The 20,000-nt window shown below is 37.9% G+C and overlaps 1 protein-coding gene across 1 annotated transcript in view; it reads left to right on the forward strand.

Moving 5' to 3' along the window:
* The window catches only part of LRRC1 (leucine rich repeat containing 1), a 447,671-nt gene that overhangs the window by 129,297 nt on the left and 298,374 nt on the right, over window positions 1–20,000 (forward strand). Inside the window, exon 2 of the mRNA XM_053710387.1 lies at window positions 9,507–9,624. Coding sequence (XP_053566362.1) covers window positions 9,507–9,624 — 118 coding nt within the window. The remainder of the gene's footprint in view (window positions 1–9,506; window positions 9,625–20,000) is intronic.

Raw genomic sequence — 20,000 nt, forward strand, 5'->3', positions numbered from 1 at the left:
TTCTTCAGGCTTTTCAGTCTTTGCTCCTCTTAAAACAGGAAGGGTTTTGTGAATTGGACAATATCACGGAGGTGGCCTACATAAATCATCAAGGGGTACCCAAAGTCTACTGGCTATGCAGGAAGTCTCAAGAATTCTGTCTTGGGCAGAGAGGAATAAATGTTCCCCATCAGCAGTTCACATTCCAGGAGTGAAAGATTGAGAAGCATATTATCTCAGCTGTCAGTCGGCCCATACAGGAGAGTGGTCTCTCCAACAGGACATCTTTCATCTTTGATTAATTAATAATCAAATGGTGTCTTCCAGACATGGATCTGATGGCCTCCTATTTAATTCAAATCTTCCAATACATTGTGAAAGATCAAGAGATTCAAAGGCTCAAATGGTAGGCGCCTTGGTGTGTCCATGGATTATACATCTAGCATATTTTTTTTTTTCTGCTTGTTCTACTTCCAATTCAATTGCTCAAATCAAGCAGGAGTCAGCTTTGGTAATCTTGATTGTTCCAGCCTGGCCCCGTAGAACATGGTATGTGGATCTAGTGCAGATGTCTCTATCTCATCCATGACTTCTTGCTCTAAGACAAGATCTGTTGTCTCAAGGGCCTTTTATCCATCAGGATCTCAATTTTCAATGTATTGGAGGTTAAATGCCTAGTTTTTGAACATAGAGGTTTCACTAATTGAGTTATTGACACTCTGATTCAAGACAGAAGATCTGTTACACACACAAAAAAATTATCACAAAATTTGGAGGTCATGTTTGAATGGTGCTCCTCCAGAGGGTTTTCTTGGTATTCCTTTAGGATTCCTAGAATTCTTCAGTTTTTACAAGATAGCCTTGACAAGTGTTTGTCTGCTAGCTCCCTAAAATGTCAAATTTCTGTTTAATTTTTTTTTCTTTTTTTCTGTTAAGCTGTCTGATGTTCAGACATTTGTCCAGGCACTAGTAAGAAGTAATCTATTTGTGGGACCAATGTATTTGCTTTGAAATTTGAATCTAGTTCTTTCTGTTTGCAAGGTTCTCCATTTGAACCAATGCATTCCATTGATATCAAATTTTATGTTGGAAAGTGCTTTTCTTAGCAATTTCCTCAGCTAGGATAGTTTGAGTTATCCGCTTTTTCCTGTGATGGATAAAGCTGTACTTTGTACTAAATTTGTATTTGTTCTTTTGAAAATATCAGGAGATTGTTGTTCCTCATTTGTGTCTAGATCCTGCTAATTATATCGAACAACTTTTACATAATTTCGATGTAGTCAGAGCATTGAAGTTCTTTCTTTAAGCTACTTAGGAATTCAGACAATATTACAGCTGGTTTGTTCACCACTACTTCAGGACTGGTAAAAGGCAGAAGGATGCTACTGTAGTTTTGGCCTCTTGGCTCAAACAGGTAAACGCAAATCCTTCTTGGTGTCAACAAATTTGCCCCTAAATGTATCACAGCCCATTCTACAAGATCAGTTGCACCTTCCTGGGCTTGCAAAAGGATGCATCTTTGAAGCAGACTTGCAAAGCTGCAAAATGGTCTGCTCTGCATACTTTTTCAAAAAAATTTCCGTGCTTTAGGCCACAGTGTCTGATAAAAAGGAACTGCCTGAAAATTGTCCCACCCTTTCTGTAACAGGGACTATCTGCTTAAGTATTAATCCCACATGTTTTGGAGCCCTATGGACTTAAATCATTATACAAAAGAAAACATAATTTATGCTTACCTGATCAATTATTTTGTTTTGAAATGATGATAGTCCATAGGCCCCACCCATTTCAATTTGTGGTGCCACCGTTCTAATTTGCACCTCTATAGACCCTGATTTTGTCTTTCCTACCTATTCTCCGCTCGGCTATGCGTTAAACTGAAAGATGGGAGGTTGGAGGGAATTTAAGCTCTTGTGTGGGTTATTGGCCTCTTCCTAGTGGCGAGAATTATATCCCACATGTGATGGACTCCTTTGAACTATCATCGTTCCAAAGGGGTTCATAATAATTTATCAGGTAAGCATAGATTGTGTTTTGTTTTTTTTTCTAGCTGAATCTTTTCCTTTTTTTTTTTTTTTTAGCCATTCGCTACATATTCAAAGGGGGGAATTGTTGCTTTATAGACTTGTCAGAATGAAGCTGCAGAAATGCATTGTAACCATGTGCCATTTCATGCATACTTCCACTAAACTCTTGTCAGTTTAATGTAATGTATTCCTAAGTCTAGACAGGTGGTTTTTTTCTTCCCCACAAGCCTTCATATAGTGCTTGCCCATTCTCATATGGACCAATGAATTTGTAAGAGAAAATATGTGTACTTGGCACTATATTCAAGATTAATCAGAATATTTAGCTTATGATTTCTAGTGTTGAATAAACAATCTTGTTAATACACATATACAAAAAATGTTACATAGTATGTGTTGTCTTTTCCTTCATTTTTCTACATTACTGTTACATGGCTAATGATTCTTATGACTGGGGCATGGTCATACCGGGATACAAGCTATTTAAAAGAACAGAGTAGGAAACAAATGTGTAGGAGGTGCTCTGTATGTAAAAGAAAATATAAAGGTTACTGAAATTGCATGAACTAATGATGATGATGATGGCCATGAAGGGTAAGGTTATAGTAATGGGGGACTTTAATTTGCCAAATATGGAAAAACAATTGTGCTGGATCAGCTAGAAGCAGGTATTTTCTTGAATCCTTGAAAGATTCACTTGAGCAATTGGTTTAGGAACAGTTGGATGTTTTGAAGGTTGCCATTTTACAGTCAATTGCACACTGTATTGGATATGTCTGTAAAAGAAAGAGAAGACCAGAATGGTTTTCCAAAGACGTAGCACATGCTGTACAGACTCACACAGTCAGACAATGATATGCAAATATGGATGCTGCAACAACAAAAAATAAGCTTTGAATTTGGAGGGCTAAAGCTAATTCGGAAAAAAAGATGGCACAGCCATTAAAACATGGAGACAAAAGCTTCTTTAGATATGTCGGCAAAAGGAGAAAAACTAAGGTTAGAAGATTTAAAATGTAAAACAATTGATGGTATAATAGTAGAAGATAAGGAAATTGCAGACTGTCCTAATGATTACTTTGGTTCTGTCTTCACAAAAGATTGTGAAGATATAATGTCTATGTTAACTGATGATACAAATAATGGAAACGGGCTCAGCACTAATATTTTTACAGAGGATGAGGTTTCATTGGGATTATCAAAAATAAATGTAAACAAGTCAGTGGGTCCTGATGATATTCATCCAAGCGTTAAAGTAACTTTGATCTATGCTAGCTGCCTCATTAACTAATCCGTTTATTTCGTTACTATTGACAGAAGTTGTTCCAGATTATATAGATGATATGGAGTATAGCGACTGTAGTCCTCTCATAAAAATGTCAGTAGGGAAGAATCTGCTAATCACAGGCCAATTATTTTAACTTCACTAGTAGGGAACTTTATGGGGGGGGGTGAGTTATGACTTGCATAAAGACAAACAATTTTAGAGGACCAAAATTAGTATGGTCTTTCTTCAGGGAGCTAATGTCACACTAATCGAATTGGCTTCTTTGATTATGTAACAAAAGTATTAGACCAGTGTTAAGCAGTTGATGTAGCATATCTAGATTTCACTAACTGCATCTCCTTGGTCTAGACTTGAATATTGTGAACGGGGTAGAATGATGGCTAAAGGATAGCAAACAGAGTGTCTTAGTAAATGGAGTATATTCAGCAGAGGGGTTAGTTACTAGTGATGTTTCTCAAGGGTCAGTTCTGGGGCTTGTTCTATTTAACATATTTATCAGAGACATCAGCAAAGAGCTACAGGGGAAAGTATGTCTGTTTGCAGGTGATACAAAAATGTGATCTAAAGTTTAACACTGCAAAAGGCAAAGTGATGCATTTAGAAAAGCAAAATCCAAATGTTAATTACAGACTCAATGACACTTTACTGACTGTTACAAATGAGGAACGGGACTTGGGAATTATTATTTCAGATAATTTAAAATTTAGTAAACAATGTAGAATTGCAGCAAGTAAGGCAAGTAGAATGCTTGGTTGTATGAAGAGGTATTTGCAGCAGAAATAATAAGGTTCTTGATGCCAATTTACAAATCGCTACTTAGGCCTCATGTTGAGTATTGTGTGTAGTTCTGGAGGCCATATCTCCAAAAGGATATAAACAAACTAAAATCTGTGCAAAGGAGGGCTGCTAAAATGGTACATGAGCTACAAAATAAAACCTACCAGGAGGGGCTCAAAGACATAAATATTTAAAGCTTAGAGGAGAGAAGGGAAAGAGGTGATATAATAGTAACTTTAACGAATATTAAGGGGCACCGAAAAGGTGAGGTTGTATTTTTAATAAAAATAAATATTCCTGGGACTTCCGGTGGGTGGCTCTACAAGATGGCTGCAAGCTTCAACAGCTCTGAAGCAAACTACTTCTACTTCTATTATTGCAGCCACTTATCTACGCCATCTGCATCTCCCTTGACAGGCAAGCTGTCCGGGAATATCCAGCAGATAGAAGGATTAACAGCTCTTCTACCCCGGAACGTCACTTTAAAAAAGAAACTCGTTGGGTATTGTGGCGGGAATACTGCCGCCACTCTGTATATACATCTTGCAAAGTTCCTGTCTCCCTACAATGGAGTTATTCACCGCCAAAGACTGCTCAGCTGACTCCTGCATCTTGGGAGAATTACAAACTCTGTTCCTACCCAAGCTAGAGAGACTCTTGAATTCCTGCACTGAACTATGTGCTGCGCTGGCAACTAAGAAGCAAGGGGGCCACCAGGGAAGGCCTGCTGCCGAGCCCACTGCAGGGAGCGCAACACTCAAGTCTCTTAATGACAGCCCCATGGCCCCCAACCTATTGGTAAGCGGAATAGCCTCTCCTGTCTTGCACCTGGTGGGGTCCGTTATAGAACCGCAGACTGAACCACAAGAGAGACTGCCGACACCGCGGATGACTCACCCACTATTGGTCTCAGCCCCAGAATCTGATACCCAAACGACCTGGCTGGGTTGCGACATAGACCCGACTGTCTACCTGAAGCGCAGCTTACCACTCCCGCAAATGACCCATCTGGTTGCTGACCCAGCTTCGGTCATGGATCCTGGCCCCGGAGTTGTGGGAGTGACTGCCTACGGCCCCGCTTACCCTGCTGTTGCTAAAGCCGAGTCACTTGTCATTCCGGCTGCTGCCAATTCCCCGCCTGAGGAGCGACAGGATCTCTACAGATACGACCCTGACTTTCTGTTTGCTACACATTTGACCATCAGCTCGCATGCCCTGAAGTTGGACTTGGGATGGGGCAGCTGCCCTCTAGGAACATTGCCGTATTTTATTCCCGCTACGAGGCAGCTTCTCTTCCCCCCACAGAAAGGCGGCACTCTACAAAGGCATAGCTGCCATGCTCCATCCCGAGCCGGGGTCGGTAATATCCATAATGCTACAGCGCTAAGTACCAATTGACTGAGTGCCACATAACTGTATGGGCTGATGTCCCGCTAAATGTTACGCATAATATTCAGCAGCTTTGAATACATACATGTACTTGCCTCATCTCATCAGATAAGTGAACCAGCTAACTAGAGAGGGCTCTAATCTGTTTTAATTCTGACTAGGCTGCGTGTGTATGGTTGTTACACTTATGTATGGTTTGGGTTGTTTTGCAGTTTTTATTGTCAACTTCATTGGGGGTACCGTGTAATGTAATGGGAGATTCACACTCACTTCTACCTGCACTACTCCATTGACCATTTATTTATTTCTTCTTTTTTGAGGAATGTTATGTTTGTTCCACTGAGAGATAAATATCTGCTAACCATGACCTCACTACATTTGGTCAACCTTAATAGCACTGTGCTTTTGAAATCACTGTGTATACACACCGCTCACTTGACTGTTTGCCTTATACTTTGTTACTCTCATTGACCAGTCTGATTTGAGCTTGGTATGGTTAAGCTCTTCAAAAAACCTGCTACCTATGTGATGTACCTACATAACATAGTAACACAATCTATCTCTAAGAGGATTCTCTTTTAGGTTGCCATACAGCTTCTGATCAGGGAGGAGTCCTTGCTGCTCCTACAATAATCCCACGTTACATCTTGGAAACATATACAGGGCTACTTCCTATATTGACTCTTATATTCTAGTTATTGCATAAGGGTTGAGTATCTAACACCTTTAAATTTTGACGCACACTAATCTATATGCATTAGCAACATTGTACCCCCATGCCACCCAGCCTACAGTTTATCTGCACAGCACCCAACAGCTATAAATTAACCTTACCCTGTAACTTCGCCTGTTGATTGTGGTGCGGTACGGTTGTGTTTGTGGTTTGCTATAGTTTTATTAGTTTAATTTGAGTAATACCCCAATTGACAAAATCCAAACGAACATCAGCAGATTAAGGATTCCACAATACCTGTATATACTGCTGCAAAATAGGTTCTTATTCTCAAAAGTTCCATTACTCTGCTATAGATATCTTATGTACACCTTAGCTGTCCCTAGTAACGTGGCCCATAACCTATATTGTACATCACATACAAAAGGATTTATGCACAATAGTCACAGTTCATTTTTTAATGCAAGTTAGCTCTACCCACACCTCCTGGGAAAATACATTTAGGATAAAAAGCGCAAATACAACATAACTTATTAACAGTCTATGACTATACAAACTGTTTTTGGCTGAGCTTTATCAAGCTTCTGGATCAATTAATGCATTAACATGATTATTTTGTGATATTGGGTCGTAGATATAAAACTTATTAATCTATACATATATATACATAAGGGGGATGGCATATTGCTGGAATCTCTAAGTCAATTGGGGTTGGGTTTAGAATGTGTTTAGATTATGTGTTTAGTTTGGTTAAGATGTTTTATTCACTGTTATATAAGAAAATGAGAAACATGGGATACACATGGACTGATATCCTACTATCTGGATAAAACTAACCCTACAGGGCTTTTATATTGAGTACTAACAAAAGTATTTTGTGTTGTATCAACTGTATGATTTTCATTTGTGTAAGTTTGCACATGTTAAACTGTACCCATGTTTCTTTAATAAAAAGAATTAAAAAAAAAAAAAATATTCCTGAATCTACTACCCCTCAAGCTGAAGAGTAGTAAATTCAGGAGTAATTTGAGGAAGCACTTCTTTACAGAAAGGGTAATTGATTAATGGAATAAACTTCAACAAGAGGTGGTAATGACAAACACTGCGGGGGGACTTAAAGAATGCTTGGGTTAAACATAATGCTACCTATGAACTAGATAAGTTTTATACTTTTAGGAAATATTGGGCAGATTTAATGGGCCTATGCTGCTTCTTTGCCATCAAAATCTATGTTTCTATATATTGCAGGGATATTTCTGTATACGCTATAGAATGTAATATGTTTTTAGTCCTTTAAAATTATTCTATTCTGTAGTTTTAAACACTAAATATATTATTTAATTCTTGAAATAAGGGTGTAACATTTTATTGTCCTTAAAGCAGTGGGTGTAAGCCTTTTGTATCCTAGGTTTTCTTGATCTAATCTTCTAATGTCAGTTAGAGCAGCTATAAATGAGTTATTTGAGTGTGTAAACAATGGGTATGGGTAATATAGCAGTGTTCCAACTGGAGTATGCGCTTGTAATTCTAACTGGAATTGGAAAGCCCACAATTGTCAGAATTTAAGGGACATTGTACTGTAAAGTGTTCTCCCTTTAATATATTCCCAATAAAGCGTTTTACTTGTGCAAGTGTATTAAATTGATTACAAATGGCTCCTTTACCTTTTATTTTGCCATTCGAAATAGGTGCCTTTTCTGTTGAAACCATCACCTATACTAAAAATATGAATACTTTTGTATTCTCTAAGGAAAAGTTATGTACCCAAGGGTCAGCAACAGCCCACTAATACTAAAATTTTAATTTTCAATTGCTCTAAGTTTCAGACTTTTGTGTATAGATAAAGATATCTGCTATTTCTGCAAGTTCAGTCAATATAAATGGGCTTGTTTATGATAAACATAAATTATTGATTTCTGATATAATTTATACCCTGCAGCTATAATAACAAGCCGTGGGAAACACATTTTACAGAATAATGTTTTTTATACTACACATAATAAAACCTAATTAAACCTGTTCAAACGACCTGGTAGTTGAGGCACTGTGTCACAAAAAACTTATTGCATTTTATCTTCTGGCATGTATGTGTACAAAAAAATGATCTTTGGCACTTAAAGGGACAGTCAAGTCCAAAAAAAAACTTTCATGTTTTAAATAGGGCATGCAATTTTAAACAACTTCCCAATTTACTTTTATCACCAATTTTGCTTTGTTCTCTTGGTATTCTTAGTTGAAAGCTAAAACTAGGAGATTCATATGCTAATTTATTAGACCTTGAAGACTGCCTCTAATCTGAATACATTTTGACCACTAGAGGGCATTAGTTCACATGTTTCATATAGATAACATTGAGCTCATGCACGTAAAGTGACCTAGGAGTGAGCACTGATTGGCTAAACTGCATGTCTGTCAAAAGAACTGAAATAAGGGGTCAGTCAGCAGAAGCTTAGATACAAGATAATTACAGAGGTAAAACGTGTATTATAACTGTGTTGGTTATGCAAAACTGGGGAATGGGTAATAAAAGGATTATCTTTCTTTTTAAACAACAAAAATTCTGGTGTTGACTGTCCCTTTAACGTTGTGTAGCACTGGTCTTACAGTTTACTCATTGAGGACATTTATTTTTCATAAGTTTGCAGCTAAACTCTTCATAAATTGAGAAAACCTAACCAAATGCCACATAGGAAAAAACGTAATTGATTTTTTTAAAATTTATTTTTAATGAAAGGGCCATTAAACTCAATATTTCAACAATACATCAAATATTTTATTACTAAAAGTGAAATAGTATTGCAATACACCATCATTATTTATTCCTTTTGCTGTAAAATACATCTGAACATTCTAACTGTTCTATGTCTTCCCAAAGAGGTTTGGGTTATTGCTTATTTGTGAGCTTTTGTTTACCCCCTCCTCACAGTTTTGCATTGACAACCATGGTAAGAAAAGCATTATTTGCAACAGCAGTGGGCACGTAAGGTGGCTTAGGTGTGTGTATATAAATAGATATTTATATTTAGCTATTAGATTGATATTATAAAGGAATATATATCTGTTTAATTATCTGTTAAATTATTACTAAGTAAATAAACTGAATCTTTACTAAACCACCTTTAAAGGAAGATAAGAAGAGAGGCTACCTACCCCAGTCTCTTTCCTTAACTGCACACGTGCAAACAAAGTTCAAATGTGTAAATGTGTATTCTTTTGTGATTGGTTAGCAAATGTTCTTTTGTTCTGGGGACAGGGAAATCTGTGGGGAAAAAAATATCATAAAAACAATATGTTCATTTGACAAAATAAAGCTGCATTATTCATTGCAAATTTGTGTTTGATGTCCCTTTAATTAAGTCCATTTTCTTTCCAGCAATTTTTCCAACTTGTGAAATTGCGAAAACTGGGACTTAGCGACAATGAAATCCAGAGACTTCCTCCTGAAATAGCAAACTTTATGCAATTAGTAGAGCTAGATGTATCTCGAAATGGTGAGTATACACATTTTTGATGCAATATATACTTTAAAATGTTTTTAAGAATTAATTATAGGGACATAAAGGTAAGGTATATTAACCCCTTAATGACCGGACCATTTTTCAGTTTTCTTACCCTTAATGACAATGGCTATTTTTACATTTCTGCAGTGTTAGTGTTTAGCTGTAATTTCCTCTTACTCATTTACTGTACCCACACATATTATATACCGTTTTTCTCGCCATTAAATGGACTTTCTAAAGATACCATTTTTTTCATCATATCTTATAATTTAATATAAAAAAAATATAAAATATGAGGAAAAAATGGAAAAAAACACACTTTTTCTAACTTTGACCTCCAAAATCTGTTACACATCTACAATCACCAAAAAACACCCATGCTAAATAGTTTCTAAATTTTGTCCTGAGTTTAGAAATACCCAATGGTTACATGTTGTTTGCTTTTTTTGCAAGTTATAGGGCAATAAGTACAAGTAGAACGTTGCTATTTCCAAACCACTTTTTTTCAAAATTAGCGCTAGTTACATTGGAACACTGATATCTGTCCGGAATCTCTGAATATCCCTTGACATGTATATATATTTTTTTTAGAAGACAACCCAAAGTATTGATTTATGCCCATTTTGGTATATTTCATGCCACCATTTCACTGCCAAATGCGAGCAAATAAAAAAAAAAATCGTTCACTTTTTCACAAATTTTGTCACAAACTTTAGGTTTCTCACTGAAATTATTTACAAACAGTTTGTGCAATTATGGCACAAATGGTTGTAAATGCTTCTTTGGGATCCCCTTTGTTCAGAAATAGCAGACATATATGGCTTTGGCATTGTTTTTTGGTAATTAGAAGGCCACTAAATGCCGCTGTGCACCACACATGTATTATGCCCAGCAGTGAAGGGGTTAATTAGGGATCTTGTAGGGACCTTGAAGGGTTAATTTTAGCTTTAGTGTAGTGTAGTAGACAACCCAAAGTATTGATCTAGGCCCATTTTGGTATATTTCATGCCACCATTTCACCGCCAAATGCGAGCAAATATAAAAAAAAGTGACATTTTTCACAATTTTAGGTTTCTCACTTAAATTATTCACAAACAGCTTGTGCAATTATGGCACAAATGGTTGTAAATGCTTCTCTGGGATCTCCTTTGTTCAGAAATAGCAGACATATATGGCTTTGGCATTGCTTTTTGGCAATTAGGAGGCCGCTAAAGCTGCTGCGCACCACACTTGTATTATGCCCAGCAGTGAAGGGGTTAATTAGGTAGCTTGTAGAGAGCTTGCAGGGTTAATTTTAGCTTTAGTGTAGAGATTAGCCTCCCACCTGACACATCCCACCCCCTGATCCCTCCCAGACAGCTCTCTTCCCTCCCCCACCCCACAATTGTCCCCGCCATCTTAAGTACTGGCAGAAAGTGTGCCAGTACTAAAATAAAAGGTGGTTTTTTTTTTTTTTTTTTTTTTTTTTATAAATTATTCAGCTGTGATGGACCCCTGCCTTAACCCCCAACCTCCCTGATCCGCCCCAAACACCTCTCTAACCCTCCCCACCTACCTATTTGCCACCATCTTGGGTACTGGCAGCTGTCTGCCAGTACCTAGTTTTCCCCAAAAAATAAAGTGGTTTTTTTTTTTATTTTTAGTCGTTTTTTCGTTTTTTTCTGTAGTGTAGCTGCCCCCCCCCCCCCAGTACCCCCACCCCCCTAACCCTACCAGATCCTATTATTTTTTTTTTAAAAAAAAAAAGTTTGCTGCCCCCCCTCCCTCTTAACAAAACTCATTGGTGGCAGTGTTTGCTGCTTGAATTGTATGGCCTCCAACACAATTCCTTCAATGGCTGTATCTATATCTACCTTTCTTTCATGTAATTAGCAAGAGTCCATGAGCTAGTGACGTATGGGATATACATTCCTACCAGGAGGGGCAAAGTTTCCCAAACCTTAAAATGCCTATAAATACACCCCTCACCACACCCACAAATCAGTTTTACAAACTTTGCCTCCTATGGAGGTGGTGAAGTAAGTTTTTGCTAGATTCTACGTTGATATGCGCTCCGCAGCAGGTTGGAGCCCGGTTTTCCTCTCAGCGTGCAGTGAATGTCAGAGGGATGTGAGGAGAGTATTGCCTATTTGAATGCAGTGATCTCCTTCTACGGGGTCTATTTCATAGGTTCTCTGTTATCGGTCGTAGAGATTCATCTCTTACCTCCCTTTTCAGATCGACGATATACTCTTATATATACCATTTCCTCTACTGATTCTCGTTTCAGTACTGGTTTGGCTTTCTACTACATGTAGATGAGTGTCCTGGGGTAAGTAAGTCTTATTTTCTGTGACACTCTAAGCTATGGTTGGGCACTTTTATATAAAGTTCTAAATATATGTATTCAAACATTTATTTGCCTTGACTCAGGATGTTCAACGTTCCTTAGTTCAGACAGTCAGTTTCATATTTGGGATAATGCATATGAATAAATAATTTTTTCTTACCTTAAAAATTTGACTTTTCCCAGTGGGGTGTTAGGCTTGCGGGGGCTGAAAATGCTTCATTTTATTGCGTCATTCTTGGCGCAGACTTTTTTGGCGCAATTTTTTTTTTTCTGTTTCCAGCGTCATACGTGTCGCCGGAAGTTGCGTCATTTTTGACGTTTTTTTGCGCCAAAGGTGTCGGCGTTCCGGATGTGGCGTCATTTTGGCGCCAAAAGCATTTAGGCGCCAAATAATATGGGCGTCACTATTGTCTCCACATTATTTAAGTCTCATTATTTTGTGCTTCTGGTTGCTAGAAGCTTGTTCACTGGCATTTTTTTTCCCATTCCTGAAACTGTCATTTAAGGAATTTGATCAATTTTGCTTTATATGTTGTTTTTTCTATTACATATTGCAAGATGTCCCACGTTGAAGCTGAGTCAGAAGATACTTCTGGAAAATCGCTGCCTGGTGCTGGAGCTACCAAAGCTAAGTGTATCTGCTGTAAACTTTTGGTATCTGTTCCTCCAGCTGTTGTTTGTACTGTTTGTCATGACAAACTTGCTAATGCAGATAATATTTCCTTTAGTACTGTTACATTACCTGTTGCTGTTCCGTCAACATCTAATACTCAGAGTGTTCCTGATAACATAAGAGATTTTGTTTCTAAATCCATTAAGAAGGCTATGTCTGTTATTCCTCCTTCTAGTAAACGTAAAAAGTCTTTTAAAACTTCTCATTTTTCAGATGAATTTTTAAATGAACATCATCATACTGATATTGGTTCTTCTGATTCAGAGGATTCTGTCTGAGGTTGATGCTGATAAATCTTCATATTTATTTAAAATGGAATTTATTCGTTCTTTACTTAAATAAGTCCTAATTGCATTAGAAATTGAGGATTCTAGTCCTCTTGATACTAAATCTAAACGTTTAGATAAGGTTTTTAAATCTCCTGTAGTTATTCCAGAAGTGTTTCCTGTCCCTGGTGCTATTTCTGAAGTAATTTCCAGGGAATGGAATAATTTGGGTAATTCTTTTACTCCTTCTAAACGTTTTAAGCAATTATATCCTATGCCATATGACAGATTAGAATTTTGGGACAAAATCCCTAAGGTTGATGGGGCTGTCTCTACTCTTGCTAAGCGTACTACTATTCCTACGGCAGATGGTACTTCCTTTAAGGATCCTTTAGATAGGAAAATTGAATCCTTTCTAAGAAAAGCTTACTTGTGTTCAGGTAATCTTCTTAGACCTGCTATATCTTTAGCGGATGTTGCTGCAGCTTCAACTTTTTGGTTAGAAGCTTTAGCGCAACAAGTAACAGATCATAATTCTCATAGCATTATTATTCTTCTACAACATGCTAATAATTTTATTTGTGATGCCATCTTTGATATCATTAGAGTTGATGTCAGGTATATGTCTCTAGCTATTTTAGCTAGAAGAGCTTTATGCTTAAAACTTGGAATGCTGATATGTCTTCTAAGTCAACTTTGCTTTCCCTTTCTTTCCAGGGTAATAAATTATTTGGTTCTCAGTTGGATTCTATTATCTCAACTGTTACTGGAGGGAAAGGAACTTTTTTACCACAGGATAAAAAATCTAAAGGTAAATTTAGGTCTAATAATCGTTTTCTTTCCTTTCGTCACAACAAGGAACAAAAGCCTGATCCTTCATCCTCAGGAGCGGTATCAGTTTGGAAACCATCTCCAGTCTGGAATAAATCCAAGCCTTTTAGAAAACCAAAGCCAGCTCCCAAGTCCACATGAAGGTGCAGCCCTCATTCCAGCTCAGCTGGTAGGGGGCAGATTACGTTTTTTCAAAGAAATTTGGTTCAATTCCATTCACAATCTCTGGATTCAGAACATTGTTTCAGAAGGGTACAGAATTGGCTTCAAGATAAGGCCTCCGGCAAAGAGATTTTTTCTTTCCCGTGTCCCAGTAAACCTAGCGAAGGATCAAGCATTTCTGAAATGTGTTTCAGATCTAGAGTTGGCTGGAGTAATTATGCCAGTTCCAGTTCTGGAACAGGGGCTGGGGTTTTATTCAAATCTCTTCATTGTACCAAAGAAGGAGAATTCCTTCAGACCAGTTCTGGATCTAAAAATATTGAATCGTTATGTAAGTATACCAACATTCAAAATGGTAACTGTAAGAACTATCCTGCCTTTTGTTCAGCAAGAGTATTATATGTCCACAATAGATTTACAGGATGCATATCTGCATATTCCGATTCATCCAGATCACTATCAGTTTCTGAGATTCTCTTTCCTAGACAAGCATTACCAGTTTGTGGCTCTACCGTTTGGCCTAGCTACAGCTCCAAGAATTTTTACAAAGGTTCTCGGTGCCCTTCTGTCTGTAATCAGAGAACAGGGTATTGTGGTATTTCCTTATTTGGACGATATCTTGGTACTTGCTCAGTCTTCACATTTAGCAGAATCTCATACGAATCGACTTGTGTTGTTTCTTCAAGATCATGGTTGGAGGATCAATTTACCAAAAAGTTAATTGATTCATCAGACAAGGGTAACCTTTTTAGGTTTCCAGATAGATTCAGTGTCCATGACTCTGTCTTTGACAGACAAGAGACGTCTAAAGTCGATATCAGCTTGTCGAAACCTTCAGTCACAATCATTCCCTTCGGTAGCTTTATGCATGGAAATTCTAGGTCTTATGACTGCAGCATCGGACGCGATCCCCTTTGCTCGTTTTCACATGCGACCTCTTCAGCTCTGTATGCTGAACCAGTGGTGCAGGGATTACACAAAGATATCTCAATTAATATCTTTAACACCGATTGTACGACACTCTCTGATGTGGTGGACAGATCACCATCGTTTAGTTCAGGGGGCTTCTTTTGTTCTTCCGACCTGGACTGTAATTTCAACAGATGCAAGTCTGACAGGTTGGGGAGCTGTTTGGGGGTCTCTGACAGCACAAGGGGTTTGGGAATCTCAGGAGGTGAGATTACCGATCATTATTTTGGAACTCCGTGCAATTTTCAGAGCTCTTCAGTCATGGCCTCTTCTAAAGAGAGAATCGTTCATTTGTTTTCAGACAGACAATGTCACAACTGTGGCATACATCAATCATCAAGGAGGGACTCACAGTCCTCTGGCTATGAAGGAAGTATCTCGAATTCTGGTATGGGCGGAATCCAGCTCCTGTCTAGTTTCTGCGGTTCATATCCCAGGTATAGACAATTGGGAAGCGGATTATCTCAGCCGCCAAACGTTACATCCGGGCGAATGGTCTCTTAACCCAGAGGTATTTCTTCAGATTGTTCAAATGTGGGGACTTCCAGAAATAGGTCTGATGGCCTCTCATCTAAACAAGAAACTTCCCAGGTATCTGTCCAGATCCAGGGGTCCTCAAGCGGAAGCAGTGGATGCATTGTCACTTCCTTGGAAGTATCATCCTGCCTATATCTTTCCGCCTCTAGTTCTTCTTCCAAGAGTAATCTCCAAGATTCTGAAGGAATGCTCGTTTGTTCTGCTGGTAGCTCCAGCATGGCCTCACAGGTTTTGGTATGCGGATCTTGTCCGGATGGCCTCTTGCCAACCGTGGACTCTTCCGTTAAGACCAGACCTTTTGTCGCAAGGTCCTTTTTTCCATCAGGATCTCAAATCCTTAAATTTAAAGGTATGGAGATTGAACGCTTGATTCTTAGTCAAAGAGGTTTCTCTGACTCTGTGATTAATACTATGTTACAGGCTCGTAAATCTGTATCTAGGGAGATATATTATAGAGTCTGGAAGACTTATATTTCTTGGTGTCTTTCTCATCATTTTTCCTGGCATTCTTTTAGAATTCCGAGAATTTTACAGTTTCTTCAGGATGGTTTGGATAAAGGTTTGTCTGCAAGTTCCTTGAAAGGACAAATCTCTGCTCTTTCTGTTCTTTTTCACAGAAAGATTGCTAATCTTCCTGATATTCATTGTTTTGTACAAGCTTTGGTTCGTATAAAACCTGTCATTAAGTCAATTTCTCCTCCTTGGAGTTTGAATTTGGTTCTGGGGGCTCTTCAAGCTCCTCCGTTTGAACCTATGCATTCGTTGGACATCAAATTACTTTCTTGGAAAGTTTTGTTCCTTTTGGCCATCTCTTCTGCTAGAAGAGTTTCTGAATTATCTGCTCTTTCTTGTGAGTCTCCTTTTCTGATTTTTCATCAGGATAAGGCGGTGTTGCGAACTTCTTTTAAATTTTTACCTAAGGTTGTGAATTCTAACAACATTAGTAGAGAAATTGTGGTTCCTTCATTGTGTCCTAATCCTAAGAATTCTAAGGAGAGATCATTGCATTCTTTGGATGTTGTTAGAGCTTTGAAATAATATGTTGAAGCTACTAAGAATTTCCGAAAGACTTCTAGTCTATTTGTTATCTTTTCCGGTTCTAGGAAAGGTCAGAAGGCCTCTGCCATTTCTTTGGCATCTTGGTTGAAATCTTTAATTCATCATGCTTATGTCGAGTTTGGTAAAACTCCGCCTCAAAGGATTACAGCTCATTCTACTAGGTCAGTTTCTACTTCCTGGGCGTTTAGGAATGAAGCTTCGGTTGATCAGATTTGCAAAGCAGCAACTTGGTCTTCTTTGCATACTTTTACTAAATTCTACCATTTTGATGTATTTTCTTCTTCTGAAGCTGTTTTTGGTAGAAAAGTACTTCAGGCAGCTGTTTCAGTTTGAATCTTCTGCTTATAATTTCAGGTTTTTTTTTCATTATAAAATTTAAACTTTATTTTGGGTGTGGATTATTTTTCAGCGGAATTGGCTGTCTTTATTTTATCCCTCCCTCTCTAGTGACTCTTGCGTGGAAAGATCCACATCTTGGGTAGTCATTATCCCATACGTCACTAGCTCATGGACTCTTGCTAATTACATGAAAGAAAACATAATTTATGTAAGAACTTACCTGATAAATTCATTTCTTTCATATTAGCAAGAGTCCATGAGGCCCACCCTTTTTTGTGGTGGTTATGATTTTTTTGTATTTAGCACAATTATTCCAATTCCTTATTTTTTATGCTTTCGCACTTTTTTCTTATCACCCCACTTCTTGGCTATTCGTTAAACTGAATTGTGGGTGTGGTGAGGGGTGTATTTATAGGCATTTTGAGGTTTGGGAAACTTTGCCCCTCCTGGTAGGAATGTATATCCCATACGTCACTAGCTCATGGACTCTTGCTAATATGAAAGAAATGAATTTATCAGGTAAGTTCTTACATAAATTATGTTTTTTAATTTGGTAGAATGTAGCTCTGCACAATCATTATCTGCTTTCTATAAGTAACAGTCATTTCCAATTCCATGTTAGATCTGAGGTTTTCAATGTATCTCTTCTGCTGAGGTCAATTATATACAGGCAACAAAATAGTTTGGAAATAAAGCTGTGTGAAACCCTGTTATTATTACTTTAAGAATCCTATATTTCACACAGCTTATTTGCCTGATTTATATCTCTGTCTAATTATCTTCAGTAGAAGAGAAAGATAAATGGAAAACCTAGGAACAAACATGGCATCTCAAATTAGTTTACAGAAACTAAACTACATTATGAAAACTAAAACTTTAAACTTATATCTTCTTTATTTAAACAAGTAATATAACTGTATAAAAATATATATCTTCATTTTATCCTCAGGCTAATCTTTGCTTGGGCTACATCATAATATATATATAATGTATTTACTGCTTAATAGCTGTTTAAACGCATGTGCCTAGATAACAAGTGACGTGAACAAATGCAAGCTGTTTGGAGACTTAACACCGCTGATGCACAATATATTTTACTTCAATACCACTTGCATTTTTGCTCTGCTATTACAAGTGAATGGTTATTATTTATCACATGAATGGTAATATGGTGCACGCTGCTTACGTCAGCACAGATATGTAATTTCTTTCAGGTAATAGACCTCATGTGGTCTATTAAGGACTGCAATGAAGTTATTGGCTGGATATCTCAAATGCCTAAAGCAAAGTTAAAAAGTTATATTTAGGTAGTAGAGTTTTCATTTATTTCTACAACATTTTAAGGTGTAATTGAGTGCACAAAGCAAGGGATTATAGTTAATACCAGATTTTCAAAAGCTATAAATATGAAAAGATTGGGTGGAAGCAATTACTGATTTGGGCTATGCATTTAAACTATAGGTTACGCTATATATGGGGTAGCACTTAACTGCTTTGGTTATGTATTTTAACCAACAGCTTATAATATCCGAAGGAACATTATTAATTGTATAAGGCCGAGCACACAAGATAATGTACTGTGTGTGTGTACAATTACACTTGTAATCTCCGCCACAGTTTTTAGAAATTGAGAACTGCATGGTAAAATCCTCTAGCTAGTTTGATAATTTAATTATTGCTATTTTAATTTTTTTTTTGTTATTTTTTTATCCAGCTGAAATGCGTAAGCACCTTCTACACAGCTGTTTTTGATCCTTTGTTGTTTTTACATTGTGGTGTGGAGCACAGCCGTCTTTAATATTGACTGGACTCTGGGCATACATTTTCTTGCCCCCCCCCCCATGTAATTTTGCTCTCCACCCAACTTCCCAAAAAACAACTAAATCCGTATTTTTATTTTTTTTAATTAATTAGCCCAGTTATTATTATAAGTGGATCATCCACTGCTGGGCTAATCATTTAAAAAAAAATTGCAATATGTGAAACTGGACCTAAGCAGTACTAATAAGTAAATACATATATAAATTCCTCCACTGTGGATTAATTTAATATGCTTTTGAATGTGATTCTGATGTGAGGTTAGCTGGTTAAAGAGATTTAGGACTGAGGAGGAAGCATGGAGGTGCAGACAAATATAAGTTTACTGACTGGAACAGCAAAACTACTATGGGAAGCTGTAAAATCTGAGACAGAGAAAAAAAAAACTATACAAATAAACCTTATCTTAATGTGTGAAGTATCAGCATGACACTATACATCCGCCACAGCAGCACATGCCACTTCTTTGCTAGGAACAAGTTCCCTCTCACCCTGCACTAGACAATGCTGCATGGGGGAGGGGCATGTGTGCACTCACTTATTTTTCCCACTAAAACCTTTCTACAAATCAATGTTCCCCTTACAAACTTCTGTTAGTTGATCTAAGGGCTACAGCAGAAAGAGCAGGGCTATGGGGACCAGCAGACTGGGTATTGTCTGCCCAAGGCTGCATGGATACAGTGTGAGATGAGTCACACAGCCTCAAGACTGAAGAGAGCAGTGTGTGCAGCTGCACAGATGCTCAAATCCTCATGTACCTGCCGCACTAGCTTTCTGCTGCATGCGCCTACAGTCAGCCCTACCCAGAAACATCCCCACCACCAGAAACATTACCTGGTAACAGTGGTAACCCCAGCAGGACCTTTTCTGATGCAGTGGGATTGGCTGGATGCAGAGTTAGGGATTTAGCATTCAGTGCTGCACAGCTAAAACAGCACATGGCACTAGCTTGGCATGTCACATGACACCGTCATGGTCTGGCACAGTTTCTCACAAATAAATATAAGCAGAGAACTTTTGACTGTGACAGTATTAGGACTGACTGTGTTTGTCTCCCATATCACATGACACAACAAAGACAGGGCCCTGGGCAGCTGCCCCTTTTGCCCTGTGTGTTAAAGACGGCCTTGGTGTGGAGTATGGACTTTTAACTACCTTGTTTGGATACAATAAATGTTAAGTTTTACGGATATTGCTCTGCCTTTTTGTTCATTCTTTGTTTTTGTGTGTGGGTATATATGTTTGTACGCATATATGTGTGTGTGTCAGTGTGTATCTTTGTATGTGTGTGTGAGTATGTGTGTATGCAGGGCTTTTTTGTGGGGGTACTCACCGGTACTGAGTATCCCCACCTCTGCCAACTTATAAGAGGTAATATTTGTAA

Source organism: Bombina bombina, chromosome 4 (assembly GCF_027579735.1).
Source record: "Bombina bombina isolate aBomBom1 chromosome 4, aBomBom1.pri, whole genome shotgun sequence".
Lineage (NCBI taxonomy): Eukaryota > Metazoa > Chordata > Amphibia > Anura > Bombinatoridae > Bombina > Bombina bombina.